At 37.4% G+C, this 15,960-nt stretch overlaps 1 protein-coding gene across 1 annotated transcript in view; it reads left to right on the forward strand.

The window, feature by feature from the left end:
* FHIP2A (FHF complex subunit HOOK interacting protein 2A) overlaps window positions 1-15,043 on the forward strand; it is a 36,165-nt gene extending 21,122 nt beyond the window's left edge. Inside the window, exons 11-17 of the mRNA XM_075026457.1 lie at window positions 258-427; window positions 1,287-1,430; window positions 3,161-3,251; window positions 4,982-5,125; window positions 9,518-9,658; window positions 10,747-10,850; window positions 10,942-15,043. Coding sequence (XP_074882558.1) covers window positions 258-427; window positions 1,287-1,430; window positions 3,161-3,251; window positions 4,982-5,125; window positions 9,518-9,658; window positions 10,747-10,850; window positions 10,942-11,047 — 900 coding nt within the window. The 3' untranslated portion in view covers window positions 11,048-15,043. The remainder of the gene's footprint in view (window positions 1-257; window positions 428-1,286; window positions 1,431-3,160; window positions 3,252-4,981; window positions 5,126-9,517; window positions 9,659-10,746; window positions 10,851-10,941) is intronic.
* The last annotated feature ends 917 nt before the right edge of the window (window positions 15,044-15,960 follow it).

Consider the following 15,960-nt stretch of genomic DNA (forward strand, 5'->3'; position numbering starts at 1 on the left):
TGGCAGATTTTACAACAGTTTTTGTTTTACAGCGACAAAATACATCCACATACTGATTTTCCAATGTGTGTGAACTCTTCACCCATGTTTATACCACATTCAGCATAACAATTTCCTAATTTTTCTTATGATTTTTGCTTCCTTCCATAATGTAAATAAGTGATCGCAATGTTCTAGGATGTACAGACCAGATGTAGGACAAAAAGCATAAGGCAGCGGTGCATCAGTTTATTGAATTCTTACTTTTTATGTTACAGATCAGCATAATGACTTTACGAATGTTTGAGCACCTTTTGCAAAAACCCAATGAGCACATTCTCTATAATTTGGTTCTGAGAAATTTAGAAGAAAGAAACTATATGGAATATAAGCCTTTCTGTCAAGAAGATAAAGATGTGGTAGAGAATGGACAGATTGCAGGAGCAGTGTAAGTGTCTTTTTTAAGGGAAGTTTTCACAACAGCTAACTTGGATCCTTATTTTTAGAGCAAAACAGGGTTTTTTTTCAGTAATTGAAAAAAAAGTGAGCAAAGATAACACTTTGAGTGCTGTATGTATTAATCCATATCCATAAAGTGATGCAGAAATTATTATATCAGCAACTTACGGAAATTTTTAGAACAGTAACAGAAAAGCTAAAATTACCAATAGCCTCTTTCCAGAACAATAGGCACTCAAAGGTCTTCATATATCAATTTACTTATGCATCTACCTAGCTTAAGTCTATGTATATTTGTATTGTTTTCAGTGAGATTATTCTTGAAGTCACGCACTTAGGTGTCTTGCTTACATTTATGTTCTTGAATCATTTTTTGATGGAAGAACTTTTCTGGGCCACTTTACGTAAAATCCTTTTAAATACCCTATGTAACTCTTGTAACTCCTTTTTTTACTGATGGAGAGGTAAGGACTAGTCACACCAGCTATTTTAGGTATCTTAATTTAGATATTTCTGAGTCATCTAAAATAGTCTTATAATTTGCTGGAGTATAACTCTTCTCTCATGTAAAAAATGTGGGTAGAGTTTAAATGATTTAATGCAGTGATTTTGTACGAGTCAAAGATGTGTACTCTGTTGTTCAGATCAAGAAGTTATGTTGGACATTTGTAAAGGTTGGTATTTCTGCATATTAATTAGGTAAAAAGATATGCATATGATAATGTTCTGGAAAACATCCTAGTTGTTCAGAGAAGAAAAATAGAAAGCATGCTTCTTTACCCAGAGAGTTTCCTGCCTTCCATGACATTCTGTGAATGATTATGTTTTTGTCTAATATAATCTCACAGAGACCTAGAGGAAGATCCATTATTTACTGATCTGTCTCCAGATAACACATTGTCAACTCAAGAGTGGCTCAGTGCTTCTCCACCTGTCAGTCCAGAACATCCAAAAAATGATGGGAAGACTGAAGTTCATAAAATTGTAAATAGGTAAGTTGAAACAAACACTTAAAGAAATCTCTGAATGTGTGGGTGTCTGCACATACTGTGCAAATTAAATGTACCCCGTAATGAATGTTATTCTGTGCCAGCTGGTAAAATGATTTCACAGAAGGAAATTATGTGGCATTTTATCAGAAAGTTATTCCTGAAAGATTAGAGCCTACAATAAGTAAAAATAATTCAACATAAATGAGAAAAACAGAAGAACTTTAAAGCTAATAGTCCAGTTGAGTACTCAGAATTAAGGATGAAAGCCTCATTGATTATAAAACTTTCTTTTCTCAAAAAATACTTGCTATACTTAAACTGCTGTTACAGGACTTGACCTTCCTGGAGAAGTGTGGGGAGTCTTGCCATAAACATTTTAGGGGGAAAAAAACCCTCAAACTTCCAAGTTCCTTAAACAAATGTATAAAAGTAAATAATTGCCATGCTAGAGATAACCTTCTGTTCCCTGAAAATCAAGAGGCACCTCTGTCACCTGTAACATACCTTTGTGCATGTTAGACATACTGCAAATTGGATGTCACAAAGAGGACAGGCTCTGCTCTAAGCAACTTAGTGATGGTAATTCTCTTAGCAACTAGTATTAGGACAAATGCTGTTTGCTCTGTTAATACACAGTAGCAAAGCAGCGCTGGTATTTCAGTGCTGACCTATCTACTTACCCAGAAATAATCAAAGGTGTTAGCCAAAGGAAGCAAACAGCCCAAGGACAGTCAGCGTAGAATGCCATAGTCACTTCTTGCCCTCTTTCCCCCAGTACTGCTATATATAGTTTATGGTGGACATGGTTTGGAGCAAAGATGCAAAGAACACTCTCCTAAATTCACCTCATGTAATCTTCATCAGCGAGTAGAAATGTTTTCAGGATTTGCAGTGTTTTGCAAATTTGTATTTTTTCAGATAAGATAACTCTATACGAAAAGTCAGCTACTACATATTTCTGCATATAAATCTTACAGGATCCTCCAGCAGTTCTTGGGGTGTGGAGAAAGCTGAAATTTGGGAACAGGGTCTGAAGACTGACTTCTGTTTTGCTGCCCAGAAGTTTTAGGGTTTCATATTTGTTTTTTAAAGACAGTTCTCTCTAATAAGATTCAGAATTTCCTTATGCTTTTTAGGTCAGATATTGGTGAAGTAATAAGGACATATAGTATTTGCACTACATACCTGGGCAAAGGCAATGATATTTGTAACTGCGGCATTTATATGCAAATATTCCTGTATGTTCTTAGATGTTCATTTTTTTTACCACAACAAACTATGGTAAATAAAACTGCCTATGCAGTAGGTTAAGAAGGTTTTTAACTGTAATTCTTCTTCTCTTTTGGCTCATTTATTCCTCAGTAAATTTTCGATATGCTCTAGTGAGATGGAGTCTGACCTTTAGCAAATACTTGACCTGGTTATGACTATACCTTTTCATCTCCAGTCTGTCTGCTAATTCTCAGAAAATGCTTCCACTGAGTTTTTTACCTCTAGTGCTAGATACAAAAGTTCTGAAGTATATATCTTGCTATTATGAACAGTAGTTAAAATAGATGTGCTTAAATAGATTTTGTATTCTTAGTTCTTCACATAAAGTTATGGTAGAATCTGTGAATTAATTGGCCAGACAATTCAGTATAGTGTACACTGTTACAGACGATGAGAAAGTATTGATCTGGTGCTCTGTGGATTATAGATATTCATTAATGTACTTTTTTTCTCTTTAGTTTTCTCTGTCTTGTACCTGATGAAGCTAAGTCATCATACCATGTGGAGGGTACAGGTTATGATACTTACCTCAGAGATGCCCACAGACAAGTAAGTCAGTGAAGTCTTCCTTAGTCCTTGAGAATTTGAATTGCTTATGAGAATATACAAATGGTTCTATAAATAGTTCTACTAAATGCATCTTTTGGTAGTGGAAAATGGGAAAATTAAATTTATATTTTCTAATGAAAACTTAACCTTTGGAGATCTTTTGATGGTGAATCCACCTTGTATTACTCTAGTGGGAATAAGGGATGACATTAAATGCATTAATATTCATACAACAAACACACTGAGAGAAGATCCGAACTGCAGATAGATTCTTAATTTGCTTTTGCATTTATCTGCATTCTCTTGGAGAATTGCCTGCCAAGCTGTTTGAAAGGACTAAAGGGAAATTAAAATGCTGCATAGGAGTTATGCAATCTGGGACTTTAAAAATAAAGGCTCATCACAGGGAATGCGCGGCCTAAGGCATTCAGGTTTGAAGTTGGGAGTTTTGGTAGGTAGGGTAAGCTTTATGATTTACTGTTTTGAAATAAATGTGAGACTTGTTTGTACAAACATAATCTAAAGTTTCCTTGGTCAGAGGACAATCACTGATCATTTGCAGCTTTCTTATTGAAGCCCTGTGCCTCTTCTAGAATAGAGAATTTTATGCAAAGGAGTAGAGTAGCTGAGAGAGCTATATTTAGTAGGTACTTCAAAAATTCCATAACCTCTGAATTATGATATCAGCAGTTTAAGATGGGAAGCTTGGATTTCTGTATTTATTATATTGGTTTATCTGTAGTCTATCCTGAAAAGAAAGGGAATAGAAAATAGATACTAAGGAAACAAAGGTTGATGTAAAATTCCCCTATGTTCTATTCTTGGATGCCCGAAAACACATATCATCTTTGTATTTCTTTCATGCCTTGGGAAAAAGAGTATTGTGAGAGTTATTAGAGAACAGAATTGGTTTCTGTCACTTCCTGACAATGATACGGCTACTCTTAAAATATTTCCCCCCTAAGAATAGCCCTGCCTATTGCTGTTATTACATCTGAATAGCTGTTCTGCTTCCATATTTCTATTCCTGGAAGCCTACACAAGTAGGTAAGCTACATGCAGTGAAGAATTTCTGAGTCTGTTTTGTCTCTCTTTTGCTTCTGTTTATTGCAGTGTTCCTTTTTTTCACTGCTATAACCTTCACTCCTTTCAAGGTATAGTTCCTTGAAAGTGAGACATCAGGCAGCCCACAGCAAGTCAGAGGCAGAGGCAGGGGTTGAGAAAGACTGTTACTGGTGACAGGAAACAAAGAGAGGGAAGAGGAAGCCCTGAATTACTTTTTTCAGTTGTATCTCCTGCATATACATGTGTCTTTCCTGTACTGGGAATTAGGGAGCAATATAGATTGGATAGGAAGATAAGCTACACATAATACAGTGAATGTGTGGTAATGTACTGACAACAAGAATGTATATGAATGCAATTCCTGGTCTGAAGAACCCTGATCAGGATGTGTAGTGTTGGCTTTGCTTTGTGTTTTGGCCCTGTCTGCTTTTTGGAAGCTCTGTTCTCCACTTGTGTCTTTGAAACTACCCTAATAGCATGACTGTCAAGAAGAAAATGAGGTCCCTACATAGAACTGATCATGTTTATTTTAGAATGACTGTTCTTTTGAGGCTTAGCTTTTTCATGTAGCTACAGATTATGGTTTTAAGGCATATGGACTATTAAAAGCAAAGAAATGGCTTCCATAGAGGTTTGAATCTGTTTTCCTCACTACTTTTTTCTAGTTCCGGGATTATTGTGTCATCTGCTTACGGTGGGAGTGGCCTGGATCTCCCAGATCTTTGGAAAAGTGCAATTTAGAAGCATCATTTTTTGAAGGACACTTCTTGAAAGTCCTGTTTGAAAGAATGGGCAGGATTCTTGATCAGGTAAGGAAAAGCAGGTTATGAATTCCATTTCTGATACTTTCATCACTACTAAAGCGCCCATCTCCACGGTCCCATGGATTCCCATCACTCAGATGTCTGTTATAGCATCATATTATTGTGTAATGTCCCATGTCCTTGGTGCAGGTCTCTGTAGATTGCGGGATGTTATAGTGATCAGCATTCTCAAATTAACAAAAGTAGAGAATAAAAGCACTCTTATCTTTGTTACCCACTTTTTTTGTGTACCAAATGTTTTCTTGACTAGAAATATAATTTAAATTAATGAGTAAGACAAGAATATCCCTTAAGTAAAAGAAGAGGGTAAGATAGTATCTTAGGAATCCTTCACTACCAGCATCACTGATTCTGTTTTCATTTTCTAGTATTTACACTTAAAAAGCATGTACATCTTTCAGTAAATAAAATACTGTACAGCTCCCTTCTGCCACATTTCAGTGTGAACTTCAATCTGAAGTTGTGTTCTTGAAGCAGTTAGTGTCACTGTGTAAGATGAAAAGAACTTAGTGTATCACTGCTAACATTTCCCCCATTTTTTCACAGTTAGAAAAAAATGTTATCAGTGCATGGAAAGTTTCTAGAAGGTATCCTTTTCCATCTGCAATGTAAAGTAGGTTTTTTTCCCTGTTTGATTATTTTCAACTAATAAAAGTATAGCTGCCAAGGGCAAACAAGTGAGATATAATCTGACTGACTCCTTGTTCTGAAAAGGAGATGTGACATGTCAGACCCAGATTAGTACAAAGAAATTTAAAGAAAGTGAATTTTCCTGTTGTCTGTTTGTTTCTGTATTTAGCCAGCCTGCATGACCTAGCCTTTCTGGGGAGAAGTGAAGTGAAGGCTCAGGGAGATGAAAAGGAGGTTGCCCTGTGTGAAAACTTAATTTTTCTTTGCCTTCTCTAAACTCTGGACTTAAGTTAGTTAAGTCAATGTTGCTGCTTTAGATCAAGAAGATAACTTTTCTTGCCAGTGAAAACGAGCCCTGAAAGTCAGTATTACCTTCCCTGTAATACCAGCTGGAGTTGCTACAGATGCAGTAGTACCAGTTTCAGAATTGTGTACAATTCTTTTCTGTTTTGCACATGGACCTATCTACAGAATAAACAGTTAGCTGTGGTAGTGCCAGATTTCCTGGTCATGAGCAGGACAAGAGCCATTTGAACCCATAAATGCATAGGAAACATGTCAGGAAGCCAGTAGTAGCCTCTAGGTCAGCTTTGTGAGTGTTCAGGGGAGAAAGAAGTTTAAGAGTACCAACTTCTGTAATTCAGAAGTCAGCAAAGAAAGCCAAATACTTTTATTGCTGTATTGTGTATTCTCAGGGTCTTGCCTCCAGTAAACACAATCTGCAGACTTCACTAGCTGAAACGGTTATAGATTAGAGTCATGAAGAAAACTGGGCATCATCAGCTCTTTGGAAAAACAAGCCTCATGCATATGAAAGCCTTGTCTGACCAATGACAAATATATTTAAGAAAGTGAAGAACCCAAGTTATATTCCCTGAGAAACACCTGAGTGTCAGATACGTACAATTACAACAAAAGTAACATCTGGCATGGAAGCACAGTGTCCATGTTGATATACTACCTGTCAGCATGACACACGTTTGGGTTAGTCAAGCAAGGTGTTACGATCTGTGGTGTCAAAAATGGTTCTTGACTCCAGAAGAATTAAAATTAACTGCTGGAGTCAGACAGAAGGGGTAAATTCTTATTATATCGTACCAAAACCCTGCCCTAAAAAACAAACTGAAATTCCTAGGGGTTATTCATAGTGAAACACATAAATCACATAGGAAAAAAAAACAAACCCCAAAACAACAAAACCTGGGTCCTGTCAATGCCAAATTTGACATAATTGGTGCTAATGTCCAGACAAAGTGAAAAATGTTGAAAAGCCTTTAGTGGGGACACAGTACTACTTACAGATTGTGTTCAATGTCTTTTTTGCTTTGTCACAATACTATAGGTAGTTCTTGTGTTTTTACCAGTTTTTATTAGTAGATATCAGAAAACTTTGCAGAGATGGTAGGTATCATTAACCTAGTTTCTGACAGAAGACAGCTGAGGCACACAAGTAACTTGTTTCAAGGCTTTTCAGATCCAGTACCTCATCTGCTCATCTGACAGTACCTTCTTCCTCCTGTTAATATTATACATTTCTGTGGAACTGACCGTTTCCTAAGAATTTTGTAAGAATTTCCTGAACTGCAAATTTTGCTGGTTTTAACCTTTTTAGTTACAGAGAAATTTTTTAGGATGTTGTCTGATATAAGGCTGCCTTACTAAGTCTGCTGACATGGACAGAAATAAAAGCTCTGTGTGAAGAAGCAGCTTTCCTTAATGCTCTCAATTAGTTCAAATCACAACAGCAATCTGTCTGAACAATGCAGCACGTGTTACTACTTTGTCTCTTTCTCTTCATGTGAACACCAGATAATGCTCATGGCTTCAAAGCTTCCTAATGAATTGACTGACTCAGACAGCTCTAAAGACCTTCTACAGTTCAGCTAGGTAGGCAGTGGAATGGATTTATGGAAGGAATTTGTGTCTCTGTCTGCAGAGTAACTTTTCCACAATAACTCAAAATGTAGTGATCTCTTTTACCTATAACATCTCTGGTCCAGGGTCTGAAAGCTTCATTTGTTAGAAGATTGGGATGAATCTGTTGCTGGAATATCAAGTACAGAAATAACTGCCACTTACTGGGAGAAATACGTGCTTTCACTTCAAAAGATCTGTAAGGCAACTCCTTTTGCAATGCAACAGTGTGTAGTAATGAATTCAGGAATAAGGTACCTAAATATTAGTTAGGTGTCCACATGTAGTCAGTGGAAATTTTGTCAGAATAGCCCCAGTAGTCTCTGGAGCTGTTAGACTGAAAAGCAAGTAGGTGTGTCTTTTAGTGCAAAGTGAATCACCATCTCAGCTTCCTTGACTGTATTGACTAAAAGCTCTACTCAGTTGCCTGAACTGAGGTACCTGTTGCCATTTTTGTGATGCCCAAGATATTTCCACAAGCTTGCAGTTATAACACAGATCTTGCAGGATCCACCCTCTGTGGAACTGTCAAGAGACCAGCAGATACTCTTGAGCATCTGAGATGGCACGAGATGTTTGTGTGTAGGCAAGTGTATCAAGTGTCAGATCTCTGTTGAGTAGGCTAATGCGAGCTTAGACATGTAGACATATCTAAATATATCTGTCTTAATCTGAAGCTGAATTCTTCCAAATCTTACAGTCTGGAAAAGAGAAGAATCTGTTCTCTGATTCTTCAGTGGGGTGCTAACTTGAGAGCATAAAGATGATAATTTGAGGCCATGAAATCATCCTCTTCTAGATGTGATTATGCCACTGAAGATGTTACTGCCAATAAGTCAAAGAAATGAATGAGGGCCCTGTAATCCACTTCGGGTAAAATCAACAGGGTTAAGTTAAACCATTTGGGTGTTGGTAACATCTTCAGACTGGCATAGGGATGTACCAAGGGAATGTCTGTCCATCTCTTGTCAATGTAGTCTGTTCCACCACTGAATAGATGGAAGGAAATTCCACTGGTTTGCAAATGTTGGGCTGAATTAAAATGTCAGCTTGTTTTCACTGTGATGAGAAAATCAAAGATGGAAAAAAAAGTACTTCGAACATAAAGAAGCTATGGTGAAAATACTTGGTTTTATGGAAATTAATTTCTCACTGGAATGGTAAAATCCTTTAAGCTAGGCACTATTTGTTTCCTAGAAAGTTAGGTACTATTTTTTCCTTATGACTGATTAGCAACTCAGAGCATCTGACAGTGTTGCCTCTCCCATTTGGTTGATTTGGAGAAAGAAGGTAGAGAAGAAGCTCAGAATTTCATGCTGCTTTCCCAGCCTAGGACTGTCTTGTCTCCCTTAACATGCTGCCACAAGATGACCAGGCCTTCTGCAATGGTTCTTTCCAAGAAAAAAGAAAGTAGAAGAGAAACACCATATTAGCCATAAACATGGATTTGTCTGAGTTTCCTGAGCTCATACACTTTACAGTTATCCAGGAGAAGGAGGCAGATGTATAACCTAGGCTGATTCTATGTTATTTGTTTAGCTACTGAGCTGAAGAAATGTTTCACTGGAAGGACTTTCCTACAATAAACAAGTGTGCAAAAGCTTCAAGTGGCTGTAGCGATTATACAGATAATAACATCTAATACCTAGCTGTTATATTCGCATCTCTTCTGTTGTGGAAAGCAGAGGTTTTGGGCCTGTCTTCTAATCTAACTTTTTACCTTTATTTATTCATAACTCTGCATATAAGGTTCTAGTAGTTAAATAAACACTGGCTGGATGAAAAGAAGCCAGCATGAAAATAACTAAGCACTGTGTTCTCCTTTTTTTGCAGCCCTATGATGTAAATTTACAAGTTACGTCAGTGTTGTCCAAACTGTCCTTGTTTCCCCATCCTCATATACATGAATACCTTTTGGATCCTTATGTAAACCTAGCTTCTGGATGCAGGTCTCTCTTCTCTGTTATTGTCAGGGTGAGTAAACACACAGTTAATATTTACATATAGGTGTACAGCAGTGATATATTTAGTAACTTTGTAGGTAGTGGTAGTAGTTGCTGGGTAGTTTAAGTTGGCAAATGGCTTCTCATTGAAAATAGATACTTATGCTCTCAATTTGAAAATCAGAATTTTGGATTTTCTACCAAAACCATTGGAAAATGTATTTCCCAGCATTTATTTTCATTCTGCATGTCTTGAAAATTGTTTGTTTGCTTAGTTTCATTGTGTAGATGCAAAATATCCCCTCTGGCAATGATGTTGCTTTAAAGTGAACTAGGTCACATTGTCACTTGCAGGCAACATCGGGTAGTGCTGTAAGAACAGGCAGAGTACAGGTTTGCACCTGACTGGGAAAGAGATGGCTTTGATTCACACACAAGCAAAGGACACTCCAGAATATCCTGTGCCTGGAATAATATCTCTGCTCATCCTCTTTTTTTTCTGATGAAGGCTGTTCTTGACAATGAAGTCCTGGATTTATCGAAAGTCCTCTTTCTTTCCCTCTCTGGTTCCATCTCTTCCTGCCAGACCTGCATCCTAGAAGTGCTGGCTGGGTGCCTGTCACACTGCAGTCTTCTCAGTCAGAGATCCCTAGCCTACCCCACGCACCAGCTGTTATTAAGCTGGTCAGGAGCCTATTAATGATGCTTGCCCAGTACTAACGGAGGGCTTAGCTCCTTTTTTCCCAGAAGCCCTTCCCATTTCAAAATATAATCTTCACTCTCTCCCCTTGTGCTTTCCCTAAACCCAGGAATTTACTGGTCAATTGCCTGCATCAACATTTACTAAGACAAATTAATCGTTGGCATAATTAAAATAAGTAATACTATTCATGGCAACAGCTAGTAAGGCTCAAGAGTTCCTGTCCTTTTGTATGTCTGCTTTCTGCGCCCACTCACCCTTTTTTGGGGCAGAGCAGCTACTCTGCATGTTGTTTTGTGAGCCTGTGAGGATGCTGAAGTGGGTCTGCATCCAGGGCACTGAAGGCTGTCATTCAAGCTTGCTGCCAGGCACTCTGCAAAGGTATTAGTTTTTTGTGTTGATGGCATTGTGCTTTACAGGTCGTTGGGGACCTCATGGTTAGAATCCAGCGCATCCCAGATTTCACTCCCAAACTTCTACTGGTCAGAAAACGCCTGCTGGGCTTGGAGCCGGAAGGGCCCATGTGAGTAAATATATTGCATATTGTCCAAGACCCATGGCTGCTTTTTGTGCCTGCTAGTCCTGATTCCCTGCTGCTTTTTTTTCTTTCTCAGCATTGACCACATGACGTTACTAGAGGGCGTGATTGTGCTGGAAGAATTCTGCAAAGAGCTGGCAGCAATTGCATTTGTGAAGTATCATGCCTCATCTACACCATAAGCAGCCTTGATGAGTAGCCAGGCTGTAAAACCACCTAGCTTGTTTCAGTCGAAAAGGCTATTGACAACACTGAGATAGGAAGAGGTGGTGCCTCCTGGCAAAATGTCAGTTGACATTTGGCAGAATTGGAAGACAAGTTACTTTCACCAGATGTTGACGTTGCAAGAAAGAGGGATTCAAATGGACCTAGAATATGATTGAAGGCATTTGGGGAGAAACCAATATATAGCATTTCTAGCCACTGTGTGAAGAGCTGCAAAAGCTGCATGAAGAGCCACAGACATCAGACCTTGGTTATTCTGTTATAATGACAATGTTTATAGAGTTGGGTCTTTTCTATGTTCTGGGGTTCACATATGCCAATTTGCTTTTTTTGACCATACTACTTTTAAAAAGCAAATTAATTTTATAATATTTTCATGTCATAATTCTTTTTCTTTTCAGTTGGATATATGAAAGGAAATCACAGCTATAGTTGCAATGTATATTATTAAGAATGAAGAGCTTAAAAAAATCCACTAATCCATATACAGTGAGATATATTAATGAGGGATCATTTTTGTTTTGGTGAATCTTAAAGACAGCTCTGAGCTTGATTCCCCAATGGATTACTCCAAGAGATACATCAGTATAAAATCAATACTAATGGAATCAATCCTGATTCAGCATCACATCCATAACAAATATATCTGAAGTGTACATGTTTTTAGCATGTTTGTCTCTGTCATTCCAAGTGATTGCTCTTCAGGTCATCTGCGTAACTAGATTTGCTTTAGGTTTTTGCATGTGAACTCTAGTTGCTTGACTCATGTCACCTTTACAGGGAAGTTAATTATAGGTCATTAGTAGTTGTTCCTGAAACAGTATTTTTAATTTCTTTTAAATTGGTATTTAGCCTGAATTGGTTTAAGAATCTTTTGTGCCTTGAAAATTGGCAGCATAAACATTCTGTCATTTTTAGAAATGTTTTTTTTATTGCTTATCTAACCATAGCAGTAGTGGCCAGCAAAAGATTGACTGATGCCAATTCAGTTAAAGTGTTGATACCATATATAGGACCAAAATGTATGCCTGCTTTTCATAGTACTGGGATGCAGAAATGTCTCAGTGCATCTTTTTCAATATGAATAGTATCAGCCAGGGCAGGCATTTGCATTGCAAGCGGAGGGCCATTCGGACTTCAGCATGCTTTGCTTCTGTTTCTCTAGCGTGATGGCAGCCTGCGCTTGAGACAGTTCCTGCTGCTCACTGCCGCATATGCACTGGCAGGTTCAGGTGGCTGTGCTTTAACGTTCAAGTCACACTGAGTTGAGTGACTTGGATGAGAGACCTGTCCTGCTCTCCACACAGGTGTGTAGTACCTCTTTCCCCTCCTATGAACGTAATAGCATAGGCAGGCAAGGTAGAGTTTAGCTCCTTGTGTTTACATTGTATTTCTTTGTTTGTCTTTCCTACTATCCTATTTGCACAGCTAATGCCCATTTCAGATGAGATTGCTCGTACACAAATATGGACTAATTTACTCGGTCACTAGAATTTTTCTGGATTTACGTAACTGTACTTAGAATCAGATTCTGCTCTGAATCCATGCCTTTGAGGTCTTGTTTTTTAATATTTATGCAACCTGGATGTTGAGAGGCCTTTTAAGTTAGCAGGTTAATTAGAACAGTGTCACAATTAATGGACTAAATTTATTCTTGTCACAACAGTGAGGAAGGTCCTGCTGTAAAAGCTTCCAGTACAGGTTCAGCTGGAGAGAGCAGTTCTGGAACTGGGGAAACATTTTGGCAGGTAAAAACCTGTATTCATTGGCTCCATATACTGGGAGGCTTTTGTGCAAAGCGCTGCATTTATCTGGCAAACAGAAGCGTATTTTACTTCCTCACCTTTTTTTTCTGAATTTAGGCCCAAAGTGTTTTCAGGTCAAAGTGGCATAGCGGGATAAAGTTTAAAAAAATGACACTTTTCACTTTTGTACTTTAGAAACATACCCTGAAAGTAGCAAATAATTTTTAGTGATATGTATTGCAGTCAGTCCATATTAGAAGCTTCGTTAATGTAACATACCTGACACATAGTTTAGAACATGTAAACGTCTATGCAGAGCAATGTTTAATACATACATTTGTTATAAATAAGGTCCCAATTCAGCAAAGCAGTTAAACATAAGCTTAATTTCAAGAATTTTATTCCTAAACAACAGTCTTTTACATGAACAAAGTTAAGCTGTTGAGCGCAAATGCCGATGCTTTACTGAATTTGGGTCTTTGTTGGTTTCGCTTGAGCTTAATTACTTTCTCCTCAAATCTTCTATTTTCATTATTTATTTTTTTTAAAGTGTATGTTCCAGAATACTTCTAATGTCCCAATTTCAGTGGAAACTGGAAGTGATAATACTACTATAAATGAAAGTGGGAGAAATGTTAAACGAAACTTGCAAGAGCATTCCAAGAAATACAATTTATAAAGCCATTCAAGAGATGATTGATCTCAATGAAAGCATTAACATCACCTCTTTTGTTGTTGTTGTTGTTGTTCTCACTGATACCTGAGCTCATTACACTGTAAAGACTTGTATCAGTCAGCTTCTGGAAGGACTGCTGCAACCTCTGTTGGATTTTAATGCAAAACAGTCTACCGAGCTGCAAACACAATTCTTTCAGGCTTGTCCATGAGGAAAATAAGTAGATATAACTATAAGCACTCTTAAATTCAGGATCTAATTGTTCGGTCTCCAGCAACATAGGTGATGTTCTTGCAAACCAAATGTTATTTAGTTGTTAAATTTGTAAGACATGGATCCATCCTGATAGAAGTGAAGCAATCCCTGAAGTTGCTTTAGCCTAAACTGCTTTTGTGAGTGCTGCCTACAAACCCTTAATTACCGTACATGATGACAATGACCTTTATTTTTGTAAAAGTGATTTAATCTTCCTTAAGAGATGGAACTCATTTAATTATTTTTTGGTGATATTTTTCATGCACTTTTTTTAAAAAAAAAAAAAGTTAGAAGTTAGTTCAGGTCCATGTTTTCACCTTTCCGATCTATGCATGTCATTGAGGTGCCCATTTTGTTTCTGTGTGCGTGTGTTTGTATGTGGTTATTTATTACCCAGAGATGGACACCTGAGAAAATATATGGCCTGAAGTTCACAGCATATGCAGATCCTCCAGATGTCAGTGGGAAATGCAAGTGCTTATCACCTTAGAAAATATGGCCACTAGTATTAGAGTGAAATACTTGAGAGGTAATACTAGAGTAATTTTTTATTTCAAAAAGCAGATCCAAACCACATATTAATCCTGATGCACATGTGTGTAAATAGACACATTTTTTACTTTGTTTCCATTTATAGTATGTATTTGATTTAGACTCCAATATAGAAAATTTTGTAATAAGCCATGTGCTAGCTCTGGTAGAACAAGTTTGTCCTTAGTTTCTCATATGACTGTAATATTCCTGGTATTCAGATCCTGTCTGTGTAATGTTCTTACTATGTATTTGTCTGTGCAATATAAAAGCTGTGACTTGATACACAGCTTGAGTCTGGTTGTACATCGCCTATGTATATATATACATATATATATATAAGGACCAGAATCCCGAGCTTGCTTACACTACTATTAGTGTAAAGATTGTCGCACTTGATTTTACAGGGCACAAGTAATCATGGAATGGCTTTGTAAATGCATGGTAATTTCTACCATAACCTGCTGTGTAATTTCACAAATGACATTTTATTGTTGCTATTTGTCTTGCTAAAAGAAATACTAAACCGAAGTGCTAGGTAAAATCGAAGGATTATTTAGTAGACTTGGGGCTACATGGAAAATCCATGTCTGATATTGCGTATCATATAGGGTTTTCAAACCATGATCCTCAGTGCTTTCTGTGCCCTGTAAAATAGTGTAACTATATGAAATATTTACTCCTTGTTTTGCCTCCTGCCTTGTTTACATTAAACAGAGGATATTCAGTAAAATTTTTCTATTAAACTTTGTGTAGGTCACTTACTGACAGTCTTGCCAAGGTTTCGCAAGTGTGGGATTTCCAGTGAGGAATTTTTGAAACAGCCACATTACCAGACGTACAATATTAAGTTTTATGAAGGAGGTTGTGATAAATTCCAACTTTTTGTGCTAAAAAATGCATGGAGGATTAAAAGGGATATTCTCAAAATAAATTAATTTCATCGAAGCGACTGCTTCTATTATTACAGAATCCGTTACAGGTTTTGTATGGATGGCCTTGAGACAGAAAATGTTTTAACGTTTTACATCATGCCTTTGATCCTGAAGTCCTTTCATTTATTTTTATTACATCCTGAAGTCCTTTCATTTATTTTGAGTCTGTCACTGCAGCATCTTCTGGGATAAGCCTGTTTCCTGTATGTACTGTACCATACTGTACTGTGGAGGGCACGGAATGAATCAGCATACTCTTGCCCATGAAAATTGTAAGCTAAGGGAAATGGCCAGGATGGAGTCATCCTGAACACAGATTAACGTCTGCTCTTCCTGAGAGCTCTAATATCTTTCAAGACTGCAGGTGGTCAAGACCTTGGTTTTCTATTGCATTTGAGTGCAGAGAGTGTCAGTCACAACATTAGTTTATTGAATTGGATACAAATGTCATGTACGTGAGTAAGCATCATTTCTTCCTTCACGGCCTTTGAGGAAGGCTTTTATACATAGGTTTAGATATATTTTTTTATATATTTTAGAATTGTATTTGTTGGGTATTTTTTCTTAGTATCTCATCTAGTTTTGGTGTCCTTAAAGTTTTCATCCGCTTTTTAAAAATCTCTTTGCTCTGTAAGATCCCCTCCGAGGACTACACTTGGATGTTAAGCTGTTTCTCCTTCTCAGTATTTAACAGCTGCAAGTGCTCTTGCATCTTTAACAAGAAGAGC

This window comes from Buteo buteo, chromosome 4 (genome assembly GCF_964188355.1).
Source record: "Buteo buteo chromosome 4, bButBut1.hap1.1, whole genome shotgun sequence".
NCBI lineage: Eukaryota > Metazoa > Chordata > Aves > Accipitriformes > Accipitridae > Buteo > Buteo buteo.